At 35.8% G+C, this 25,491-nt stretch overlaps 1 protein-coding gene across 1 annotated transcript in view; it reads right to left on the bottom strand.

The window, feature by feature from the left end:
* Positions 1 to 303: 303 nt before the first annotated feature.
* phf14 (PHD finger protein 14) overlaps positions 304 to 25,491 on the bottom strand; it is a 60,397-nt gene continuing 35,209 nt past the window's right edge. Inside the window, exons 8-15 of the mRNA XM_073821439.1 lie at positions 19,825 to 19,971; positions 19,471 to 19,741; positions 15,279 to 15,385; positions 11,614 to 11,709; positions 3,028 to 3,134; positions 2,687 to 2,818; positions 751 to 913; positions 304 to 339 (exon numbers count right to left, since the gene is read on the bottom strand). Coding sequence (XP_073677540.1) covers positions 304 to 339; positions 751 to 913; positions 2,687 to 2,818; positions 3,028 to 3,134; positions 11,614 to 11,709; positions 15,279 to 15,385; positions 19,471 to 19,741; positions 19,825 to 19,971 — 1,059 coding nt within the window. The remainder of the gene's footprint in view (positions 340 to 750; positions 914 to 2,686; positions 2,819 to 3,027; positions 3,135 to 11,613; positions 11,710 to 15,278; positions 15,386 to 19,470; positions 19,742 to 19,824; positions 19,972 to 25,491) is intronic.

Genomic DNA, 25,491 nt, shown 5'->3' with positions numbered 1-25,491 from the left:
TAAAGAATCATACCAACTTGTGGAAAATGGGCATCCGATGTCCCCTTAAAGGCAAGCAAGACGTAGGTTGAGCTATCTTTTATAGCAGCTGCCTTTGTACGGAGTAGGCAGCAAGGCAGCTCGTTAAGTTTCGGAAACAATTCTAAATGCTAATGTTCCAATAAAACTGAAATGTTAGGGAGCAGTTCCAGTGGGGTTTTTACTGATGGCTTAATTATGGCTGTATCAGTTTCAAGGTGATTTTATAAAACAATTACAGATGATAAAGTGTTTAGGTTGTCCATTTTAAAGTAATCAACCAGGCTAGCTGTCGTGACCTTCACCGATAACCTCAAGAGACTAAAGAACAGGTCAATTATCCATTTTACGTGAGGAGCAAAGAATCAATTTTGAGTCAGTGAATGAATGTTTCACCTAAGACAACGGCCAGAGTTAAACCACCAATCAGAGACAGCCAGACGAAGCTTAAAATGGACTAGTGGACAGATTCCCTTGAGCCAAGTAATTCCAATTTTCCAGCAACATTTTCCAAGAGATTTGTGGGTCTCTCTCAGCCATGTTTTTACTGATTCGAGAGCTGAACGAAGACATAACTGATGATGTGATGCAGTAGTGGCCCATGGTTAGAAAACCACTTTTGTCTTTAATGAAAATCTGTGAAATGCAGCTGGCGAGTAGAAGCCCAGTTTCAAGTATTGGCTTTTTAACACACGTTCGTCATCAGTGAACTCATGATATGCTCATACTCACAGTCCCTCTCACTTGAAGCTTCTTGGGCTCTGGACTCATTTCTTGAGGGATGAATTTGATTGGTCCCTTGATCTGCCTCCTGGACCTTTTGGTTCCATCCGGTAGCGTCTCCATGGCGATGTCAGCCTCGTCACTGCTGGCCTGGTCGCACTCAGAGCACTGCCTGGAAAAGGAAGAGCGACAGAGAGAGAGAAAGACAAAGGAGTCAGGTACTCTTTTGCTTTCATTCGACCTTATTGATTCCTCAATATAGAGAAATCTTTGAGATGAGAGAGTGGCTTTCAAGGTCCATGTCAATGTTTTTCCATCAGAAGCAGATGTGGCGCATTCAAAAGGGTTGTTAAAATATCCCGCACAAACAATAATAAAATGGAAGGAATAGTCAAATTCTTTAGTGCGAGCAAAAGCTTTTTGATTATACAGTATTACTGTCTCAGGGGCAGGCAGTTGCCAGTAATTAGGTACGACTTGGCCCCCCACACAATTTTATCTTTCAAATGCTTTCTAATTTCCATCCAGCAGTGCGGAACGGCATCACGCTTTCTTATTCATGGATTAAATGAATTACTCGAATCAGCAGCGAAAGCATTGGGCTCAGCTTGACAAATAAACAAAACACAGAAACGCTCACGCACGCAACTGTGGAGCTCCACATAAATTTTCAAAGTGACAGTTAGTGTAACCTTATGAAAGTAAACATGAAGCACTGCAAGTGGAATACTGCACTTAGAATTTGAAACAGCATCTTATTTTGCCATTTATAGACAAAAATGTGCTGTAAACTTAACATGTTAATTAAGTAATTAATTATAACAAAAATGTGATAAAAATCATGCTAATCAATCTTTTTTTTGCAATGCAATTAATCAGTTTTTGGTTAAACTGACAGCCTAAAAAAGGAATTGTTTATAAAATATTTGTTTCCTCTATAGGAGGTATTTTTAAATCATTTGATTTCACATAATAAATAATAATAAACATAATAAAACATATTTTTTAGTATTTAATTTAGTGTTTTTATTTACTTACACTGTCGTTCAAAAGTTTGCGATCAGTAAGATTTTTATTGTTTCTTAAAGAAGTCTTTTATGCTCACCAAAGTTTCATTTGTTTGGTTAAAAATACAAAGATACAAATTTAAATATCTTAAATTTAAATAAATTTTAACTTTTAAATACAAAGTTTACTATTATAATATACTTCAAAATAAAAGTTATTTCTGTGATGCAAAGCTGAATTTTCATCAGCCATTACTCCAGCCTTCAGTGTCACATTATCCTTTAGAAATCATTCTAATATGCTGATTTATTTTCAATGTTGGAAAGAGTTAACATTTTTTTTGGAACCTGTGACACTTTTTTCAGGATTCTTTGATGACAAAAAAGTTTATAACAGCACTCGTTCAAAATAGAAATCTTTCCTAACAAAATAATCTTTCATATCACTTTTTATCAATTGAACACATCCATGCTGAATAAAAGTATCACTTTCTTTCAAAGAAACAAGGAAATAAAAATTTGAACGCTATATTTTTAAAAAGATTTCTAGTTCTAGTTACCATTTTATTCATCAAAGAATCCTGAAAAAAGTACCGGACTGTTTCCAACACTGATAATAAATCAGCATATTAAAATGATTTCTGAAGGATCATGTGACACTGAAGACTGGTTTAATGATGCTGAAAATTCAGTAATGCATCACAGGAATAAATTCTATTTTGAAGGATGTTAAAATATAAAACCACTATTTTAAATGGCAATCATATTTCACAATATTACATTTTTTTCTGCATTTTTAATCAAATAAATGCTTAACATTGATTTTTTTATAATTATTAGACAGTATTGATGATTACAAACCCTGCTTCAGAGATGTCAATACTTCCAAGTAGTTAATTTTATCACATTTTAAATCCAATTCCCATTGCTGTTCTCACCAGTAGCTGTTTTTGGTCTTCTTCGGCATGCGTGTGAGAGGCGGGTCCAGGCAGCCCAGGTGATAATGCAGCTTACAGGTGTCACATAGCAGTAAAAGATGCTGGTCTTGGTTTTTCTTACAAATCCCACAGCTGCACAGAACATGAAACTGCTTCTTACTTACAGCACACAACCGCATCAAAACATATCTGCATCTTTTCACACATTTTCCTCTCTGTCAGCACATAATAAATTAGGAACTCTAGGTCAACGTTTACAAATGATATTAGAATAACACTGGGCCAGGTGTCGTGACTGATGCTGGGCACCTGCTGGCACCCTATATCAGCTGCAAGCTAACCTGTAGAGCATAGCTGGGAGGTTTGACGACTTCCCTGGCGATCCTCCCTCCTTTTTGCTTGGCTTTCTCTCTTTGGGAGCTTTCAGCACTGCAGGGGAGTTTAATTTCTGCAAATAAAGCAGAGCACTAAAATTCAATACATTTGAAAGACAAACAAACAGCATAACATTAACTGGACCTTTATGTCTTGAGAAAGTTACCCGAGTGTTTGCCAGGGCAGTGCTATACAGTTGATAAGATCTGGGTTGATTCAGCACTGAACTGGCAAGCAATTCCAGCTGCAGTGCTGAACCAACTTCCCATTGACAGTTTCTGTATTATCCTATCATCTCATAAATTTGTCTTATGTGGATAACCAGCCTTTTTGGGGGGACTTGAATTAATTGGTGTCATTTTAAAACCTGCAATATTTGAGAAATCACAGATTTGGAATGACCAACTTCTCTTGCAATGGCTGAAAGTGTCATTTCTCTGGCCTTCATCTGGAAAACCTCCTGTTGCAGGGTTTCAGTCCCCTTTGAGCAGCCCGCTGTCTTGCAATCTCAGTAAAAACTGGAGGAATGCTGCCAGTTAAATAGGGTTTGTTGTATAACTAAGAAAAGTTGCACCAGGTGGCGGATTAACACCAATAACTTGAAGGTATCTGTGATGGTGCGTTCACACCAGACGCGAATGAAGCGGCAAGCGCGAGTGATTTACATGTTAAGTCAATGCAAAGACGCGAATAGCTATCCTGCGGTGCGAAACGCGCGAATGAAGCGCGAAACATGCGAGTTCAAAAATCTGAACTTTGGCGAAAATTCGCGCCGCGTTAACCAATCAGGAGCTTGCTCTAGTAGTGACGGAGGCAGAAATACGAAGCAACAATGGAGGACAAAATCACCGTTGCTGTCTGTGGTTACTCGGAGCTGTACGATACATCTTTGTACTTTTATAGAAACAGGAATAAAAAGGATCTTGCTTGGAAGAAAGTGAGTGAAGAGGTCGGACAATCTGGTAAGTTTAAAAAAAAACGCTCTTTACTCAATCTGACCTACATATATATACATATTGAGACTACAAGCAAGCTGAAGCAAGCTAAAGCTGGCAAATTGAGCTCATTCACCTATTTTACAACTACTTTCCCACTGACGAGTGGCAGACGCCCCTCCCATGATGCGAATTCGCATCTGTTGTGAAGTAAATGTCACGTGCGAATGACGCGAATTTCACGCGCGAATGAAGCAAGTAAACTTAAATGTTCAAGCGTCCAATTACGCGCAAATAGCGCGATTTATTCGCGCAAGTCGCGTCTGGTGTGAACGCCCCATAAGTGTTATCTAATTTTAATCAGTTCTTTTTCAAATATCTGATTTAAGGTTTTTTTTATACTGCGTTTTAGAATACAATTATTTCATGAAATGTGCATAAAAAAACTGCCCTTCTAGTTATGTTAGGATAACTTTGAATAGGACCTTGAAATTTAGGAAATTATAGGTTGTCTAATTTTGATCTCCACTGTACGTAAAAATACTTTTATTCGGTCTTTAGGTGAAGAGACAACAATAAGCATGAACACTGAGGCCCAATGGGGCTTTCAATATGTTTGAGTGGCCTGACAGAAATAACTCAATTTATGTATGTTTTTTTTTCTCATTTCATCTATATGTAACCTTCCTAATAACTTGTATCATGGCTATGATACATCACACAAAGCACTGTGATTCCTCTAATAGTGCAAATGCAAGGAAACATACACTTTTTAAACTTTTTTAACTCAAACCAGGTCACTTGACATTCTTGCCAATACACTGAAAACATTACATTTATTTTTTAATAAAGATATCACTTTGAATTTATATTTAATGGGAAATTAAAGAAAGGGTGATCTACACCGTATAGACATCTAGAGAAGGTGACTATGTGACTTTCATTCTGGAATGCAAATAAGCAACATTAGACTTATAATTGGTACAGCTATTACAGTGTTTCTAAGAAAGTTACTTCTAGAGATGCTTGGATAGGGTTTGGAGAGAGGATAGTGGCAAGAAAAAGAATTTTTTTTTTTCTATTTTCTGTCTATACATGTGTGCTGCATCTTTTCTGTCTGGGTTAATTAGAAAAATTATCTGGCAGGAACCGGTCGCACAGCAACACAGAGCGGCTTCTCTCTCTCGAGGCTTTCTAATCTGAGCGTGCTCAGTTCAGTGTGCCCATGGTGACAGTCCCTCTCCACCGCACCACAGGGATTATAACAGGCCGGAGAGCTGAGAGGAGATGCCAGGTTTTACATCCCGCAAGCTCTGGGTTACTGTGGACAGTCCCGCCTATCCGGTATGTTTCAGTGGGAATATTCTTTGGAGAAAGGTGTTTGCCTAAGAACTAAACAAAACAAAACAAAACACCACCAAAAAAAAAAAAAAGCATCACAAAACAGCCGAACAGGCGGTTGGCCATCTGCTGAGGGAGCCAGACAGACTTTGCTGTCTTGCAGAGATTGTGGAGAATCCCAATGGAACAGTGAAAGGGGTCATATAACTCACAAAATTTCCAAATGGGTGGCCTTGTCTGGGGAGCCCACAATGACGCTGGTGTCCATATGAAACATGGAATATTTCATTCAATATAACAATTTTTTCCCCATTCACAACATTTTTAAACATGACGAAGATGAAGCTAAACATGATTTAGAAAAACAACGTCTATGTAGGGGAAGAGCTTAATTAGTATTAAAATATAGCAAAATTCAGCAGTCTAGTCATGAGAAATTCTCTGAAAAATTTTCCTTAATATTTAATGTCTGATTGAATTAATGATAAAACTTTTACTACAATATAAAAAGTTTTTGAACAATGAAAAGCAGTGCTTTGCTGTTCTTGTTTTGTGTGCCAACTTAGGACTCTGTAACAGTTTAATGGATTTTAGGTTGAGCAAATAGTTTGTTCACTTGTCACGAGCCAGATCAGTTTGATTCCTCATCAATCATTTTAACTTTATTTGGATTGGATTATTGTTTGATTCATTATTATTGTTGAAGTGTGCATTAAGATGTAACTGAATGACATAAGTATAAAAGTACAAAATCTTTGCAAATAATTTTGTACACCAATTACCCTTTTTACATTTCCATAGTTCTCTGAAGTGGAAGTCGCAGTGCTGAATGGAAACTACAACAAATATTAAGGATGCAACATTGCATCCAGAGCCAGTTGAAAGTGCATTTAATTCAACTCTTCTGCTGTTTTTATTTCGTTCAGATATTTTATGTAGTACAGTTTCACACCATTCTGTTTTTGCTTCAAAATGTAAAATTATACAAATCTAATTTAAATATTCACTGTATGCAGCATTTTTTTTTTTAGGTTTTAGGTTTTTTTTTTAGGTTTTTTTTAGGTTAGGTTACCTCTAATTTTAAATGAAAAGAGCATGGGAAAAGCCTTTGTTTATATGAAGTGATTTTGTGTTATATATTCATTTATTTGAATTTAAACATTTCAGTTTTACAAAGAAATATGCAGCGTTTCATCCTAGCAACAATAAAAAGACACTTTTTTTCCATTTATAATTAGTTTCAAATCTCATTATTGGAAAAAAAATAAAAATTGTGAGAAAATTGTATCATGAAATCAATATCTTGAATCTTATCGAAACCATGAGTTGAGTGAATCACTACATCCATAACGTTTTTTTTCAAATCCGCTGCAGAATTTTTGGCATTTTCTAAAAATTACAGATTAACTGACGGTTCATAAAGAAGCAGTGATTTTGTTTATTGTTATGCTGTAAGCTTTTTTTAAAAGTATAATTTGTCTTTTAATAAAAATATCCAAAACACTTGTTTACATCACGTCAGGAACCAATTTGTGAATCAGATCATTGTTTGATTTGATATCAGTTAAAATGTAACTGAAAGACACAAAGTTCTCGGAAGTAGAAGTAAAAGTGGTGAATGGAAAACAAATAAAATTTTTGCATTTCCATTTGCACTCCAATATCAAAAAAGGAAAAATAAAATCCACAGTAGTGTTGGTAACAGTTTAGCATAAGGTGTCATCTGTTAACATTAGTTCATGTATTTACTAACACTATTTATTAATCTTTGTTAATGTTAGTTAATAAAAATACAGTCAATGTTCCTGTTAGTTCACAGTGCATTAACTAATGTTAACAAACACAACTTGTGTCTTTAATGAGTTAGTACATGCTGAAATTAAAATTGAAATGGTGTAGAAGTATTTAGTTAGTATCTTAGTTTGTTTGTAAACCTTATTGTAAAGTGTTGCATTAGTGTTTCTATGACTTCACAAAAAAGAAAAAAAAACCTCAGGTACTAATTACGTTGCTCAGACAAGAGAAAAATGTCAAATTTGCCGTCACACCCCAGCCGCTGCATTAGAAACACTCATGCAGCAGCATTAGTTTTCTACAATTGAATGCAGTAAAGTACAAAAACTATAGTTGTATTTAAATTCAGAAGACCATATTGTTTAAGACAACAAATTACTTGCAGCATACAAGTTCGCAAAGGTCAGAAGATCCTTTTTTCTACCAAAGACGTTTTCATAAGTGAAAGTTCTGTCTCACCCAGGGTGGCACGAGAGACGAGACCCTCTCCTGAGATCATCAATAATTTGAGGGTTATGTGCAGACGCCAATGACTGATAGGGAACGAAAATGTAGTAGATAGATGACACAAAGGAGCGGGTCGCCTTGACTGATGTTGCTACTTAAGCGGTGCGCGTTTTCTAATTATGTGATTTATGACCATCATTGCAGATTCACTGGCTCGCTCTTTTCCAGACCACTCGGCTCTCCTTGCCGCCTCCTACCTCCTCGCTCCATTATTGCGGCATTTATCTGCCGAGAGGACATTTTAAGAGATCCTTTTAATTAACCATCTTACACACTCTCTAAGCCGGGTAACTGGTTATTCAACGCAAATTAAGTTTTAAACAAGTGCGCATGGGTGCATACAAATGGGCGCCTTTTAAATGTTTTGTCGCTGCGTCAAAAGTGAGATAACGACGGAAGTGGCAGTTCCGATTGTTGCGGTTTTAGGTTATCACAAGGAACTGTGGACTCCCATCTTCATTCCAGACAGGCATCTCATCAAATTAACTCTTCCTAGTGATTAAAAAGGTGACAAAACACAGAGGACTGGTGATACCTCCTCAGCGACTTGCACTGAAGCCATGCTGTAAGGGTGTGTGCGGCCTTTCAGCCTGGCTTTTTACTACTACACTAATTCTCCACATAATCTGCATGAAATTGAGCACCGTTTAGCTCCAACAAAGAGGATCAACTTTTTGACAAACTTTTTGAATATTTTAGAACCCAGAATCCTAACAATTCCTTTCACGGTTGCTGTTGCCAATGACATTTTTGTTTCGGGGCATATCCTGCTAAATGGCATTCTAAGCACAAGACTGTTATTTAAACAAAAAAAAAAAAAAAAAGAGAGATCTACAGAACATTTCAGACTTTCACATTTTCGCACTCATTAAGTGACCGTCACCCATGGCGACGCACCTTGGTGATGTGGTTGCCATAGTGAGCAGGGGAGCGGTTGGCGGCTTTTAGCTACAGAGTCAGGGCTGAGTGCATGGCCAATGACAGGTCAATCAGTTAGCGCAAATGAAAGAATTTCGCAAACAGGAGGCCCATTACAGCGAAGAGAATTACCTCAACGCTGTCTACCCTGTGGGGTGCTGCCTGCAATCTAGATTTCTTTCAATCACAGCTCATTACCCAGGTGCAAAAAATCCAGGGAGAAGATTTCTGCTTTCTTTACACTCTTTCCACTGTGAAGTCAAAAACGAATTCTGCGAACAATACACTCCTGCCGCTAGATCCACGTGACATGTCTCAGAACCCAAAACGCCTACACAATAGAGCAAGCCTGTAAAAGATGTCTATTAGCCAAAGAGATGTTGACTCAAAACACTTCACGGTTCATTAACTAAAGGTTAATTAGCTATAACACACAATATAGCTTTCAAAATAACTGTCTGATGTACCATGCAGACATACAAATGTTCAAATTTAATCATTAATGCCAATTAATATAAGCTAAGCTGCAAAATTATGTATTGTTACAGTTATGCTTTTGATGTCACAACTACAAATGACCATGTGCCCTATGCCAATACAGTGAAGGAAAATAAATATTTGAATCCCTGCTAATTTTGTATGTTTGGCCACTGACAAAGAAATGATCAGTCTATTATTTTAATGGTAGGTTTTTTGAACAGTGAGAGACAAATTAACAAAACAATTACAAATTTTGATTTGAAGGTTTTTGACCCCTTCGCAAAACATGACTTTGTACTAGGTGGCAAAACCCTCGTTGGAGGCTCGACAGAGGTCAGACGTTTTTTGTTGTAGATCCTCTCCAAGTCATTAAGGTTTCAAGGCTGACGTCTGGCAACTCAAACCTTCAACTCCTTCCACAGATTTTCTATGGGATTAAGGTCTGGAGACTGGTTAGGCCACTCTAGGACCTTAACGTGCTGCTTCTTGAGCCACTCCTTTGTTGCCTTGTGTTTTGGGCCATTGTCGTGCTGGAATACTCATCTACGTATTCAATGTCTTGGCTCTGATGATACATGGCCCCATCCATCGTCCCTTTCACGCGGTGCAGTTGTCCTGTCCCTTTAGCAGAAAAACACCCCCAAAACATAATGTTTCCACCTCCATGTTTGATGATGGGGATGGTGTTCTTGGGGTCATAGACAGCATTCATCCTCCTCCAAACACGGTGAGTTGTGTTGATACCAAGGAGCTTAATTTTGGTCTCATCTGACCACAACACTTTCACCCAGTTCTCCTCTGAATCATTCAGATGTTCACTGGCAAACTTCAGCAGGGGGACCTTGCTGGGCGCTGCAGGATTTCAGTCCTTCACGGTGTAGTGTGTTACCAATTGTTTTCTGGATAGCTATGGTCCCAGCAGCCTTGAGATCATTGACAAGATCCTCCTGTATAGTTCTGGTTTGATTCCACACCGTTCTCATGATCACTGAAACTCCACGAGGTGAGATCTTGCATGGAGCCCCAGACAGAGGGAGGCAGTTATTTTGTGTTTATTCCATTTGCGCATAAATCGCACCAACTGTTGTCACCTTCTCACCAAGCTGTTTGGCGATGGTCTTGTAGCCTATTCCAGCCTTGTGTAGGTCTACATCTTTGGACAGCTCTTTGGTCTTGGCCATGGTGGAGAATTTGGAATCTGACTGATTGACTGCTTCTGTGGACAGGTGTCTTTTACACAGGTAACAAGCTGAGATTAGGAGCTTTATAAAAGACACCTGGGAGACAGACACCTTGCTGATTTATTGTTATTTACTAAAATTAGAGACTGATTATTTCTTTGTCAGTGGGCAAACGTACAAAATCATCTTTTGATTGAGTGTGGAATGATGGTAGATGTTTTCTTCATCCCCACAGCCGACGCAATCCATCGGGACTCGAGCAGAGATCATGTCCATGGATGAGCTAATCTATAAAAGACTTATTAAGGTCACTGTAGTATGAGGCAGGGTGGAGCTGAAAGTTGTTGAAGTGAAACAAGAAACTGGAGCGATTGCTAATGAAGTATGAGCGTGATACACAGCTCGAAAGCAGCAGAGCTTTTATTATGCCACAGTAGACCACTTCCACTTCTTCCGGTCATGTATATGTAGGAAAAAGCAGCACTGTTTATCTTACTAGATACATTTGAGTGTGATGAAAGTTCTGTTAGAATACTACGCGTATATAAGGGTGTAAGACGTCATTGGCAAGCGACGCAATGATAGGGTCTGTTAAACTAGTTAAAATGCTTATTTCTATGGATTTAAACATTCAAACAAATCATTTGGGATAATGTAAGAACAAGTCAGCAAAATATATAACACTGTTCTAGTGGTTTTTGGATATTTTAATCAAAATATCTTACATATTGTGTCTTTAAGGGAATCACAGATCACAAATTAAAAGTAAAAAACAAGGATTTGTAAAGAAAAATGTCAGAGGATTTGATATAAGCCAAGAGGAGACGGGATTTTCATTTGCTGTAAACAAAATTTGGTTCTTGCGAGACTAGTATATTCTTCCCAGAGCTTATCTTGTCATCCGCTGGAACGCCAACTTAAACCCCAGTCACTGCCACTACAAAGCTTGGAAAAGCCAGAAAATGTTTTAATATAACTCTGATTGTATTTGTCTGAAAGAAGAAAGTCATGTACACCTAGGATGTCTTGAGGGTGAGTAAATCATGGGGTATTTTTTTAATTTTGGGTGAAGGTACAGAAACAAAAACAGCCTCTTTATTCTAAAGGTCATTGAGAGGGTGGAAAATAGTTACAGAAAACTAAAAGAGCAGAAACCTTGAATTTCATGGAATTAAAGTGGAATTCAGAAATATGCTATGAAAGTGTAAAATATGAGCCTATCCCAACCTAATCAGAGTGCTTGAAGGAAGCGGTTTGTATTAGGGTGGGCTGTAAGCTCACCGGAGCTGTGATAGATGAGGCGTACAGTTGGATCAAGGATGGGATGGGGCGGAGAGAGATGAAATGAAGATGGACAGGGGAGAGAAAGGATGAGGCGGTTGAAGGTAAGCCATACCTGTCCAAGGATCCCCCCCATCATGCTCCATATGGCTTGGCCCTCGGTCCTCAGCTGGCCATTGACATTCTGCAGGTCCTCCAGAGACTCACACAGCTGTGGCAGATAAAACCGCGGCAAGGCGGGAGATAAGATAAGACAAGGACAAGTTGGGCAGCTCAGTCCGTCACACACACACAGACACACATACGGACGGACGTGTGTAAAAGTGTACACAAATCTGAATAGCCAATACATGCATACACTTACAGTGCATTACAAAATACAAGTTGATTTTAGGCAGACAACAAATGTTGCACATCAAAACACAAAAAAATAACAGATTCAGAGCCCAGCACACCATGAAATACAGCATTACACTTCCTGCGTTTACATCTGTCTCTTTCACACGCGCACACACACACTGCCGTGGCATTTCGCCGTGTAGGGGCCACTCTCAGCTCCAGACAGTAGATAAGCGTCAGGCAGGCGTTTGATAAAGACGATGATGAGAGGAAACAGTGGAGAGGTGAAGTTATTATTGGGTATGTGAAACGAAACTACACAGAGCCGCCCCTTATCTCCACTGTCTGTGAAGATGAGGCTCCACGTGGGGAGCCTGAGCTAACATTTAAAACCGGCTCCTCTCCAACACACACTCCAGATTAATACTGATGCCGCAGCAGGGGCTAAAACATCATAATGCAATTATTTATATAGTTACATATCATTAATTAACAACAATTACACTAATAAAGTTCAAACCTAAATGGGCCATTCAACAAAATTGGTCCAAACTGCTGTCGTACAACCAAAAAACATAAAAAGCACCATTTCAAATCTCAGATGTTTACTAGGATCCTTTTATTATTTATTGAAACCCACAATAATATTTAAAATATCGAATTGGGAGGTGACTGTCCTGAACCCTAGTCCCTAAATTTTAACTTACGAAAATGATATTGAAATATTTTTTGCATTTTATTGTTGTTTTCAAAAATATCTTTTTGATTTTTTTTAAAAAGTTAAGTGCAAAAAATTATTACTACTACCATTTAGGTCATGACCGAAACACGTCATCATTGTTTCGGTAGTGACAAAAGGGAACACATAATCCTTTATTTGGGGAAAATAAACTATTTTAGTAAAGTCATGCAATTTTTTTGTATTTTAGTATGTTTTAGTATGCAAGTTAAAATTCTGTAATGTAACACATATTCAAACTAATAAATCCTTAACTTTGAAATCAGTATGATCAAAGTTTTGCCTTTTACAAAGAAACAATGGATTAAAAATACAACAAATCTCATAAATCGCACTTGAAGTTTTGTTTAATTGTAACTTATTGATTTACCTCTGAAAACTTTTTAATAAAATAACACAAAAATATATATATTTTCAAGGTAGAGGTAAGCAAAATCTTAAATCTTATTAAATTAAATATTGCTGTTTTGGTAGTGACAAATTTGTGGAGAGAACAATATGAGAATTAACAGCACAATTACTAGAAATGCATACCTTGGATATTACACAATTTGCATACATAAATTATTTTTCCACAAATTGTATATTTTCCAAGATGTTTCAACTCTGACTTTGAACCAATTATGTAGAATGGCCCATATACAGTGGCCCCTACAAGTATTTGGGCACTTAAAGGGACAGTTCCCCTAAAAAACTGAAACTGAAAACAAAAGATGATATTTTAAAAACATTGGGATTCAAACAATATTGGACACCATTTTCTTTCATTGTATACACAAAAAGTATATCAAAATATCTTCTGTTTTGTTCTATAGAAAGACAAAATGCATCCATTTATAGCTGAATATTTTGCAAATATTTCATGGTTATCTAATTTACAGAACAAACAACATAACTTGAGATATATCATTACTGTTATATAAAATTACTCATACCTTTTCTAAAAAAAATTAATTGTAAAGTCATCACAGACATTAGCGTTTTCTCACTGGTGACGCAAATGCACTGCGGTTTCCAAAAATACATCCAACCAAACAATCCAACTAACCATGTAACTTACTATATAATTCAAGATTGTTAGACGTAATGTCCAGATGACTCAGTCCCTGCCTTAGACGCAACTTTTGTGAATAAGCAGTCAGCTTTCCACAGATGTTGATTTTCATCGGGATCTCTCTCTGAGGCCGGCGTCGTGCTAATGCATGTTGAGTGCCATAATTAACAACACACACTCCATTAATACCGCTTAATACATGTGGCGCAGAAAGACTGGACGCCACATTAACTCCTCCAACATTCTCTCCCCGCTTTCATTCTATTCCTCATTGGGCCAGATGAGAAAACACCATCTACCCAAATCTGCTTCAAGAGATCATGTTTAGGAGGATTGAGGGTAGGAGGCAAATAAATAAAGCAGCACAGAACATTAGTTGCTGTTATACCAGGGGTTTTGAAAAGTTCATTGGTTGTTGTTTTTTAGGTTTTAATTTAAGTATGTTTTTATTTTGATTATTTTGTCTTGTTCAAAATGTAGTTGGTTGGTTGCACAAATTTTTAATTTCTACTATACTATTTTCTTCTTCTTTTGTACTTTATTGTTAACTGTTGTTATTACTTGAAACAAAGCAGAAATAAAATATAAATATTAGTTGAAAAACAAACTTGTTTTCAAGTTAAAATACCGAAATTACTAAAACATGAAATAAATAAAAGCTAAACAGAAAAAAAATACTACTAATAAAATTAAAACTAGTAAAATGTGACCCTGGATCTTAAGTAGAATTATGTTTGTACAGTAGAAATAGTCATAAACACATTGTATGGGTCAAAATGATCAATTTTTCTTTTATGCCAAAAATCATTAGGATATTAAGTAAAGACCATGTAGCATGAAGATATTTTGTAGATTTCCTACTGTAAATATACCAAAACTTAATTTTTGATTAGTAATATGCATTGCTAGGAATTTTACTTGGACAATTTTAAAGGCGATTTTCTCAGTATTTAGATTTTTTTGCACCATCAGATTCCAGATTTTCAAATATTGTCATATTCTAATAAACTATACATACAAGCATATTTATTCAGCTTTCAGATGATTTATAAATCTCCATAAAAAAAAAAGACTGGTTTTGTGGTCCAGGGTCACAAATCAACTAAAGTTAAAATGAAAACGTAAAAAATAAAAAGGGGGCAAATGATTAATTCAAATGATTAATAAATGCTACAACAGTAGGCAAGTAATTCTAAAATAACAGCTGAAAAATAGTCATTCTCTCTATAATTTTATTGCGTTTCCATTTGTAGTTTCAGTTTAATTTTAATACTTTTGTCATTTTTATATTTTTATTTTAGTATTCACTGCATCATCTAAGTCTTTGTTAACAAAAATGCTAGTGCTATACGAGATCCTTGCTTTTTTTTTTTATTATTATTATTCCTCTCAGCAGTTGGTCCAGCACAAAGTAGCTTGAAAGGAGATTTCACAGTTGTATAGTAAATGGAAAGTCTGCAGCATAATTGGCATTATTTAGTAGCTGTTTAGGAGCTTTTCCGCACACTCTATTCCAGCAGTGCGTCGTTATTTCCTGGTGTGCGTGCCTCTGCTTAAGCACCAATGGACAAAATAAATGTGCTAAGGACAAGTGCTAATGTACAAAACAGACGCTAGAGAGAGCCTGGAGTGTCAATAGTAGACAGACCTTGTCGTACTCCATATGCAGCTTCTCCTGCTCGCTCTCCAGCTTGTCTTTAAGGTTCTTCTGCTCCACGATGTTGTCCTGGATCTGAATCATCCTCATGTTCCGCTCTGAATACCAACAGACACGAACAAATCGATACTGAGATTGCTATCAGAGTACAGGAAAAAGTATATCAAAGGAAGATTGAGGGAGAAAGTGCGTAAAAAAGAAGAACGTTAAGAATAAAAGAGGGAGAGAAAGTGTGCTGATAGAGGATAGGCCTCCTGCTGGAACCTAATGGAGTGTGTGCCCAAGGTTACTCCACACATCTGCTCTTAACATCACTCATTTGGAGGGCAAGTGCCTAGCTGCAAGGCTACAGAGCGGGATGCATGTCTTGCGCTCACTGTCTGATACCGCCTGCCGTTCCGCAGCCAGATTCAACTATGTTAGGGACAGTAAGTCGCATGGTACAAATGCATCAATGCTTATTTTAGCCATTAAAATGAAAAAAAAGTGGAAAACACTGGGTTGAGAAATGCGGATTTTCAAAAAATAGATCATAGGCCTGATGAGTTAACGGGGCTTGACAACACAGACTGGCCCAGGGCCAATGTCAACGAGACTTGGGAAAGTTGACAGAATTGTGACTAGGGCTGGGCGATATGGACAACAAAAAAAAAATCACTATAAATTTTTTCATATCGGTAAAAAAAAAAAAAAAGTAAATGTTGTAAAAACCAGACAGATAATTGTGGTTTTAAACTATTCTTCACGGTTTTGAATTCTTTACCCTTTTCCTGTCATTTTCCCTTAAGAAAATAAATTTAAAATAATAAGAAAAAATTATTTCTTAGTTCTACGTGTTCTAATGAGTAATATTGTTTAAATCAAGAAACAGGTTTGTGTTGCCTCAAAATATAATAATATATATTTTTTTAGAAATACACATTTGATAGTAGCTTGAGTTAGAATGTAGATGTAGATTAACACTGCCGTTCAAATTTATTTATATACATTTATTTGATCAAAAATAGAGAAAAAAAAAACAATAATACTGTTAATATTATAATATAATGTTTTTTATTTTAATATACTTTTTTTTTTCCTGTGATGCAAAGCTATATTTTCATCAGCCATTACTCCTGTCTTCAGTGTCACATGATCTTTCAGAAATCATTTTAATATTCTGATTTATTATTAGAATCATCTATGTTGACAACAGTTGTGCTATCGAATATTTTTTTTTTGGAACCTGTGATACTTTTTTCAGGATTCTTTGATGAATAAAAAGTTTAAAACAACAGCATTTATTCAAAATATAAATAATTTCTAACAATATAGGTATTTGCTATCACTTTTTACCAATTCAACACATCCTTGCTGAATAAAAGTAATAATTTCTTGAAAAAAAAAAAAAGAATAAAAATGTACTTTATCTTTTAAACAGTAGTGTATATTGTTAGAAAATATTTCAACTTTAAATAAATGCTGTTCTTATTAACTCTTTATTCATCAAAGAATCCTGAAAAAAAAAAAATCACAGGTTCCAAAAAAATATTAAGCAACACAGCCGTTTCCAGCACTGATAATAAATGAGCATATTAGAATGATTTCTGAAGGATCATGTGACACTGAACACTGGAGTAATGATGCTGAAAAATTCAGCTTTGATCACAGAAATAAATTTGATTTTTAATGTATATTAAAATAGAAGAATGTTATTTTACATTGTAACAATATTTAAAATATATTTAATATTGTAAATAATATTTAATATTGTAAAATAGAAGAACGTTGTAATCAGGGTGTCTACAGGTTTGACCAAGTTAAATTTAAGACATTTTAAGACTTTTTAATACCATTTTCAAACAAAATTTAAGACCAAATTGAAAGTCCCGCAAAAGTCTAGCACAAAACTATGAAGATATTTTAAATTATTATTTTATTTAACTGATTATTCTTGGGAATATTCAACAGAAAACACTATTCCAGAAGAAGAAATTATTTTCTATTCCATGACAAAGTCAAGGCTCTCACACACTTTGAAGCCAATGTAACAGTGTAACAAACACGGATTTTGAGTCATGGATCGGATCATTTTTCGGATCAGAAAAAAAAAAAAAAAAGTTTTTTGCTAATTACTGAATGCTTACTTTAGGTAGGCTACTTCTCATCCACAGCAAAAACTACTATCTGAACTAAAGTTCAGTAACAAAACAAGAACAATTACACAAATGACAAGTGTAAATGAATACAACATAAAGTTAGTAATAAAATCAATAACACTAGTATTCAGGAGGGGAAATTTAATAATTAATTGTAAAATAACTAGTGTTTCTCACTGCAGGTATATATAGGACGCTGTCTCTTTAAGGCCAAATGCACGAACCGAATACTGGCACGCATCTCTTTCTCAGCTGTTTCGGTTCACTGAAGACATAAACGACTGTTAAACAGAATACCAAAACGGGTATTAAGACATGACTTGGTATGTACGTTTCCGTTCAAATAGCAGTTAAAGAGGAATCAATCTGTGTGAATCGCGCCGCGCGCCTCTCTCTCCTCTCTCTCTCTCTCTCTCTGCGCGTGCTCGCGTCAGGTGTGTGCGGCAACGTAAAAACATGTGCTAATTATAAACTTTTACTCTATGATGGTTAAACTTAACAGTTAATCTGCAAATCAAATGCGTGTAGTTGGGCGGAAACCCGCTAAATCTGGCAACACTGAGGCGTTGTCAAGCAAGCGCGTGTCTAGCAACAGAACAGATTTAGAACCTGCGCAGGAGATTCTCCTCAAAACGATAAACTTTTCCTTTTCAAAGTGTAAAAAATTTAAGACCCTTGGATTTAGATTTAAGACAAATTAAGACCTTTAAAGGCCTTATTTTAGGACAACGGAATTTAAGACTTAAGACTTTTTAAGGATCCGCGGCCACCCTGGTAATAATATTTCATAATATGATTTTGATTTCTGTATTTTTGATCAAATAAAAACAGCTTTGATGAGCATTAAAAACTTTAAAATACATTAAAAATCTTACTGATCCCAAACTTTTGAGCGGTAGGTGTATGTTTATTATCAAAATCAATAATATCGGTAAAAACTATTATAGCAACCTCATTTTCATATGGTGAAACTGCCTGTTTGAGTTTTTTTTTTTTTTTTTTTTTTTAAATAACCATTGGTCTTCCATAGTAGCATACTTTTAGATCCTGATAATCACAGTTAAAACCACAAATATAGCACCTCAATACCAGGGTAAAAAATTTTATTTAGTTTCTATGTATTTGAAAAACAGTAGTCTAAATACATTTAGTACAAATGCATAAAAGCTATAGCTTAATTGCAAAAAATAATGTAATTATATTCCATTACTCCTCTTTCAATACATTTAAAACATCTACATTAATAATATAATTTTTAATGTAGTGAGCTTGTGCCACGCAGCCTTTTGAACTTTGAGCTAAGTGGATATAACAAATGACAAATGACTAGTGCTTATTCATTCCGCCTTTGTTGCATAAACATAGTACTGACCATTTATTGAAATTGTTATTGTTTAGAGGAAATTTATATTGCACAATAACTATCGATTTATCACCCAGCCCTAATTGTGACATGTTTAAGTCTTGCCAATTGAAATATTCAAGTGATTTTAAACAATTCAAGCGCAAGAAGACGCAAAAGAGAACTCAGTTGTACCAAAGTGACTTTACGTACGTAGTCACATTGGAAAGGTCATGCCTTCAGTAGGCAGGAAATACCGACCCAGTGTTTACAAAGCAAATGTGCAAAAAAAGTCAAAAGGGCTTTATAAAAAAAAAAAAAGGTAAAACAACGATGTCTGACGATTTTGAAGTTGGAGGAGAAAACAAGGTTGTTTTTCGCCCTACCCTACTTTTTACACAGATGAAGAACAAACTACACGTTAGAGGAACTAGTCATGCCACCTTTCCAATGTGAGAGCTAGTGCAATCACAGAGCTAGTGCAAGATGAGCATTTGTGTTAAAAAAGTATATAAACTCTTATTTCTTTTAGGAAATGACTGATTGTTTCACTAGATAACGCCCTTATTCCTTGGCTGGGATCATGTAGAGCCCTTTGAAGCAGCGTTGAAACTGCAATTTGGACCTTCAACCCATTGATCCCCATTGAAGTCCACTATACGGAGAAAAATTGAGAACTGTGCAGTTGTTTCAAACCACCTACCTAGGTAGTAGTTAACAAAGTCTGCCGTGAGGGCAGGCTGTTTATGTTTACGGCGTCCGTCCACACTTGCACTGGTATCGGATGTGTCCACTGGGAAGATGTCTGTGCTGATACCCATGAGCTCGGCTTTACGCATCAGCTTACGGATGGCTGAAGCACTAGAGGTGAGCGGCCGGGGAAGCTTCTCTCGGGGTACCCACGCCTGCGGCCGAGTGTTTCGAGACAGCTCTGCTTTCGCTCTGTACTGCTGGAGCCGTGTGGTTATTCGAGCCTAGAGGTCAGGAAATCACAACATGAATGATGACTGATCATTTGATGTATGGAAGACCATGTTTGCCTTAGAGTAAAGCGGACCTGAGCTTCAGGTGTGAGCTGCTTCTCCCTTTCTTGCAAAGACACTTTGCAGTACGACTGCAGGGCCAGGTAGTTCTTCCTTTTCCATTTCCGGTCAAAGCGGTCTGCGTGCTGCTTGCAGTAGGCAAAGAATGGATCCGCAATGTCCTGTGGATAAAAATGGATCATGATTTTAGAGACTGACTCCCTTGAGACCTTGAATCTTAAAATATAGCTTGATAAAACAGAGAAAAGGAAAAATCTGTGATGAATGGCATGTCATTAATAATCTCTTTTATATTATTGCTATTAATATGTGTGTGTGAATGAATGTGTCCAATTAAATTTCTGACTGGATGAAATGCATACACAGCCACTGTAAAAATGGTGAAAAACACAAATTTGTATTAATGTACCAAGGCAGCAAGCTACTAGACTGCTTGGCAACTGTACACAGTGCACAGCGTAACACAGCCACTCAAAACTAATTGCTTTATTTTTTATTCTCTAAAACAGGGCCTTCAAAACCTTTTCTTACCAAGTAGCCTTTGGTAAACAAAGAGATGTTGTATTTAATTGTGCAAAACTGATGATTAGCCTGGCCTATAATATCATGTGTATAGCATCATATTAAAGGAATAGTCCACCCCAAAATTAATTTTAATTAAATTAATCATTTATAAAAAATTACAAAATATTTCTATTTCAAATAAAAGGTGTCATTTTTAACTTTCAAAGAACCCACAAAAAAGCATAAAAAAAGCATATTACACTGATTTCTAAATGATCATTTGACACTGAAGACTGAAATAATTATGCTGAAAATTCAGCTTAGACATCACAGAAATAAATTGTAATTTTAAATTAGAAATTTGTTCAATTGTTGTAAAAGGTCGCTATATTACGTTTTTTTTTTTACTTTTTACTGTATTTGTGACAAAACAAATGCAGCCTTAAGAAGCATAAGAGACTTCTTTCTTTCTTTACCCTAAAATTTTTAATTGTGTATTTTCCAAAGGCATTAAAATAGTGATTAATGTACAGAGTATAGATGTACATCACATTTAGAGCCGCAAAACGATTAGTCACGATTAATCGATTCAAAATAAAAGTGTTTATATACTATATGTATGTGTACTGTGTATATTTATTATGTATATATAAAAACACACTCGTATATTTACATATTTTTAAAAACATATTTGTATGTATTTGTATGTAAACACTTATATAATATAATTTATATTATATATAAATAAAGAAGTTTCTTATGGTCATCAAGGCTATGTTAAAAAAATACAGAAAAAGGTAATATTGTGAAATATGTGAAACAGTGCTGCTTAATAATTTTTTTGGAAGCTGTGACACTTTTTTCAAGATTCTTTGATCAAAAGGTTAAAAAGAACAGCATTTATTTAAAATAAAAAAGGTTTTCTAACAATATACACTACTGTTCAAAAGTTTGGGGTCAGTAAATTTTTATTCTTTCTTTTTTGAAAGAAATTAATACTTTTATTATTAAGGATGTGTTAAATTAATTAAAAAAATGATAGCATAGATTCACATTGTTAGAAAAGATTTATATTTTGAAGAAATGCTGTTCTTTTTAAATTGTTATTTATCAAAGAATCCTAAAAAACAAAAACAAAAAAAAATTCACAGGTTATAAATATTTGGCAGCACAACTGTTTCCAACATTGATCATTCTAATAATAAATCAGCATATTAGAATGATTTCTGAAGGATCATGTGACACTTATGACTGGAGTAACAGCTAATAAAAATTCTGCTTTGCATCACAGGAATAAATAAACTTTAAAGTATATTCAAATAAAAACCATTGTTTTATACTTCAAAAACATTTTGCAATATTACAGTTTTTTTCTGTATTTTTGATCAAATAAATGCAGCCTTGATGAGCATAAGAGACTTCTTTAAAAAAACATTACAAGCCTTACTGATCCTAAACTTTTGAGCAGTAGAGTACACAGTACACACACACATAGTAGGTAAACAAACTTCTATTTTGAACCGATTAATCACAACTAATCATTTTGCAGATCTAATCTTATTTTATTGTTACTTAATTTATTCTGGGAGGGATGATGGAACAAGAAGCTAAACTTTGGCTTCTTTAGCTTGGTTGACGTTAATTTAGTTTCAAAAAGATGCTAATATTGTATATTGCTTAAAATTAGTATAAAATTCAACAATTAACAGACCCTCTACAGTATGGCTATGGACAAAATCCCTCCTGTTGAAAACCCTGTTCAAAACAAACACTGGTCAAGGCAGATTCTTAAATTGGCAATTGCTCAAACAACCAATACACTGAGGGAAAGAAAAAAAACAAAAACAAAAAAAAACAAACACAAGACAACTCTCTTTAGGGGAATACTTCATTTTCTGTTGATCAAAACAAACAAAGATGTCTTGCAAATACATAGTATTATAAAATAATCTGCCTATGTCTAGACTGTCATCTAAAAGAATAAAAAAACAAAACTGTGTTTAATCTACTTTTTAAAATGCGCACAACTTGAAGGAAAGTGAGGGCTGAGGTCCTTAAGAACAAAATCTCTGAGTGATTTGATTATGGTTATTTCAAGATATTTCCCATCATCTCAAATACCTCATTATTGTTAATGTGACAAAATCACTGCAGGTTTCATTTTGAGTGCTTGTGTGCTCAGACAGCTGATAATTCCAATGTACAATTTGATTATGGGCAGACGGGAGTATCTTCTGAAATACAGGCTCACGCATTTTCTGGCTGCTGGGATAATGATGCCCAGCGCTCCAGATTTTTATAGACCATCGGTGTCTGTGCATTCTCTGATAGCCGTGATAAATAGCCGGCCACAAAAGGCCTGTAAAAATTCCCCTCCCTTTTAAAGGACAAGTACATTTTGCAGAGAATGTGGGAGCTGAAGCTGGGGGGGAGCAAGACAATGACTGATGTAAGGCTGGCGGGATTTTTCCAGGAATGGAAGGAGACTGCAGATCTGCCTTTCTCAGAAACAGCCTTCTATGGAAGGGGAGGAAACCTTAGAACAATGTCAGCCTATTTCAGCAGTTTTAAATCTCTGCAGCCGAGACGGTAGCAGCAAGTTTCTCTCGCTGAGGTCACACATCTAGTCGTCACAAGCATAGCATTTCGCCCCCCTCCCTTGAGGGCAGATGGAAGCACAGCCATTTTCCGTCATCCACAGAATCATTTAGGCTTAAGGTGTCTCGCTGGATGCTATCAGCCCACTCACCTGTTGATATGAAGCCCTTTGCACAGCTGACTGGATTAAGTGGATTGCAGTGAGTAGGCACTTTTCGCCTGTGTTTATCTGCGCTGAACGCCACCATCATATGCTTCTCCAATATGGACTGCATATTTGAGCCACGAGGCTGATGGTCTGTGACCACGGCCTGGGCTGGGAATTTGTTCAACTCCATGACCTCGTGCTCTGAGCCCTCTCTCTATGCTTATAGGTATCTGCTTGATAAACTCCCGCATTTGAAGATCAAACGTGCATGAGAAAAAATGTGTTGACAGAGAATCAAAATCTTCTTAAAGGGATAGTTCACCCAAACATGAAAAATACCCCATGATTTGCTCACCCTCAAGCCACCCTAGGTGTATATAACCTTCTTCTTTCAGATGAATACAATTAATTATATTAAAAAATGTCCTGGCTCTTCCAAGCTTTATAATGGCAGTGAATGGGTGTTGAGTTTTTCGAGGCCAATAAAGTGCATCCATCCATCATAAAAAGTACTCCACACGGCTCTGGGGGATTAATAAAGGCCTTTTGAAGTGAACTGATGCGTTTGTGTAAGAAAAATATCGATATTTAAAACTTCTCCAGCTTGCGCTACCTGTCCTACGCACGTTCTAGCGGATAATGTAGGACGTAGGTCCAGTATAAGGTCTGGTGAGAATATTCTAGTCTTGTGAGAACCAAGTTTTGTTTGTCTCCTCTTGGCTTATACTGAAATCCTTTAACATTTTCTTTATCAACAGCTGATAAAAACAACACAATAGTCAACAAGTTACCCACACGACTCCAGTCTATCAATTAGTAAGAAACTGATGGTTTGTTAGAAACAAATCCATCATTGAAATAATCAAATGAAATTATTTTAATAATTTAAATTCTGGCTGAAATGAGAGTCCATAATTCATAAATAATTCTTCCTCCAGTGAAAAAGTCCATCCCCTGTTGTTCTTTCACATCAAAATGCATTAATATATTTGCACAAAACATAAATTAATCGACTGGTGGAGTTGTGTGGATTATTGATGTTAACTGATGTTTTTATCAGTTGTTTGGACTCTCATTCTGACGGCACACATTCACTGCAGAGGACCTACTGATGAGCAGGTGATGTAATGATAAAATTCTCTAAATTTTTTCTGATAAAAAAAATTAAAAAAAAAAATATAATTATACAGTGCCTTGCAAAAGTATTCATACCCCCTCATTTTTTTCACATTTTGTTTTGTTGCAGCATTATGTTAAACTGCTTTAAATTAGTTTTTCCCCCACATCAATTTACACTCCATACACCATAATAATGACAAAGCAATAACAAATTACAAATTTTACAAATTTATTAAAAATAAAACACTGAAATAAGTACATTGCATAAGTATTCATACCCTTAACTCAGTACATAGTTGAAGCACCTTTACAGCCTCAAGTCTTTTTGGGCATGATGTGACAAGCTTTGCACATCTGCATTTGGCAATTATCTGCCATTCTTTGCCTCACCTTTTCTCCTCTCAAGCTCTGTCAGCTTGGATGGGGCTGGCAGACATTTTCTAGAGTCCTATTTGTTCCAATCGTCTTCCATTATGGATAATGCTTCTGTGAACCTTCAATGCAGCAGATTTTTTTCTGAACTCTTCCCTAGATCATGGCCTTAACGCAAGTCTGTCACTGAGCTCTACAGGCAGGTATCTTGACCTCAGGACTCGGTTTTTGCTCTGATATGCATTTTCAGCTGTTAGACCTTTTCTGAGAAGTGTGTGTCTTTCTAAATCATACTCATTCAAATGAATTTGCCACTCAAAGTGTAGTAACATCGAGAAGCAATACAAATGCTCCTGAGCTAAATTTCGAGAGTCCCAGAAAAGGGTATGAATACTTATGCAATGGATAAAATGTTAAAAACCTATTTTTTGCTTTGCCATTATGGAGTAGGGAGTGTAGATTGATGTGGGAAAAAAGGTAATTTAAAGTAGTTTAACATAAGGCAGCAACATAACAAAGTGTGAAAAAAATGAAGGGGTATGAATAATTTCACAAGGCACTGTATACCGTGTATACACTACCTGTCAAAAGTTTTTGAACAGTAAAATGTTATGTTTTTTTAAAAAAAGTATTTTCTTCTCACCAAGCCTGCATTTATTTGCTCCAAAAAAAACAGAAAAAAACAGTAAAAATTCAAATTAACTGCTTTCCATTTGAATGTATTTTATAATGTCTATTCCTGTCATTTCAAAGCTAAATTTTAGCATCATTACTCCAGTGACATGATCCTTCAGAAAGCATTGTAATATTCTGATTTGCTGCTCACAAAAAAAAAAAAAACATTATTATTTTTTGAAAACATCAGAGTAGAATTTTTCAGGTTTCTTTGATGAATAGAAAGCTCAGAAAAACAGCATTTATCTGAATTAGAAATCTTCTG

Source organism: Garra rufa, chromosome 17 (genome assembly GCF_049309525.1).
Source record: "Garra rufa chromosome 17, GarRuf1.0, whole genome shotgun sequence".
In the NCBI taxonomy this organism is placed as follows: domain Eukaryota; kingdom Metazoa; phylum Chordata; class Actinopteri; order Cypriniformes; family Cyprinidae; genus Garra; species Garra rufa.
The sequence above is the reverse complement of the archived record's forward strand: the minus strand, read 5'-3'. Positions and strand labels throughout refer to the sequence as shown.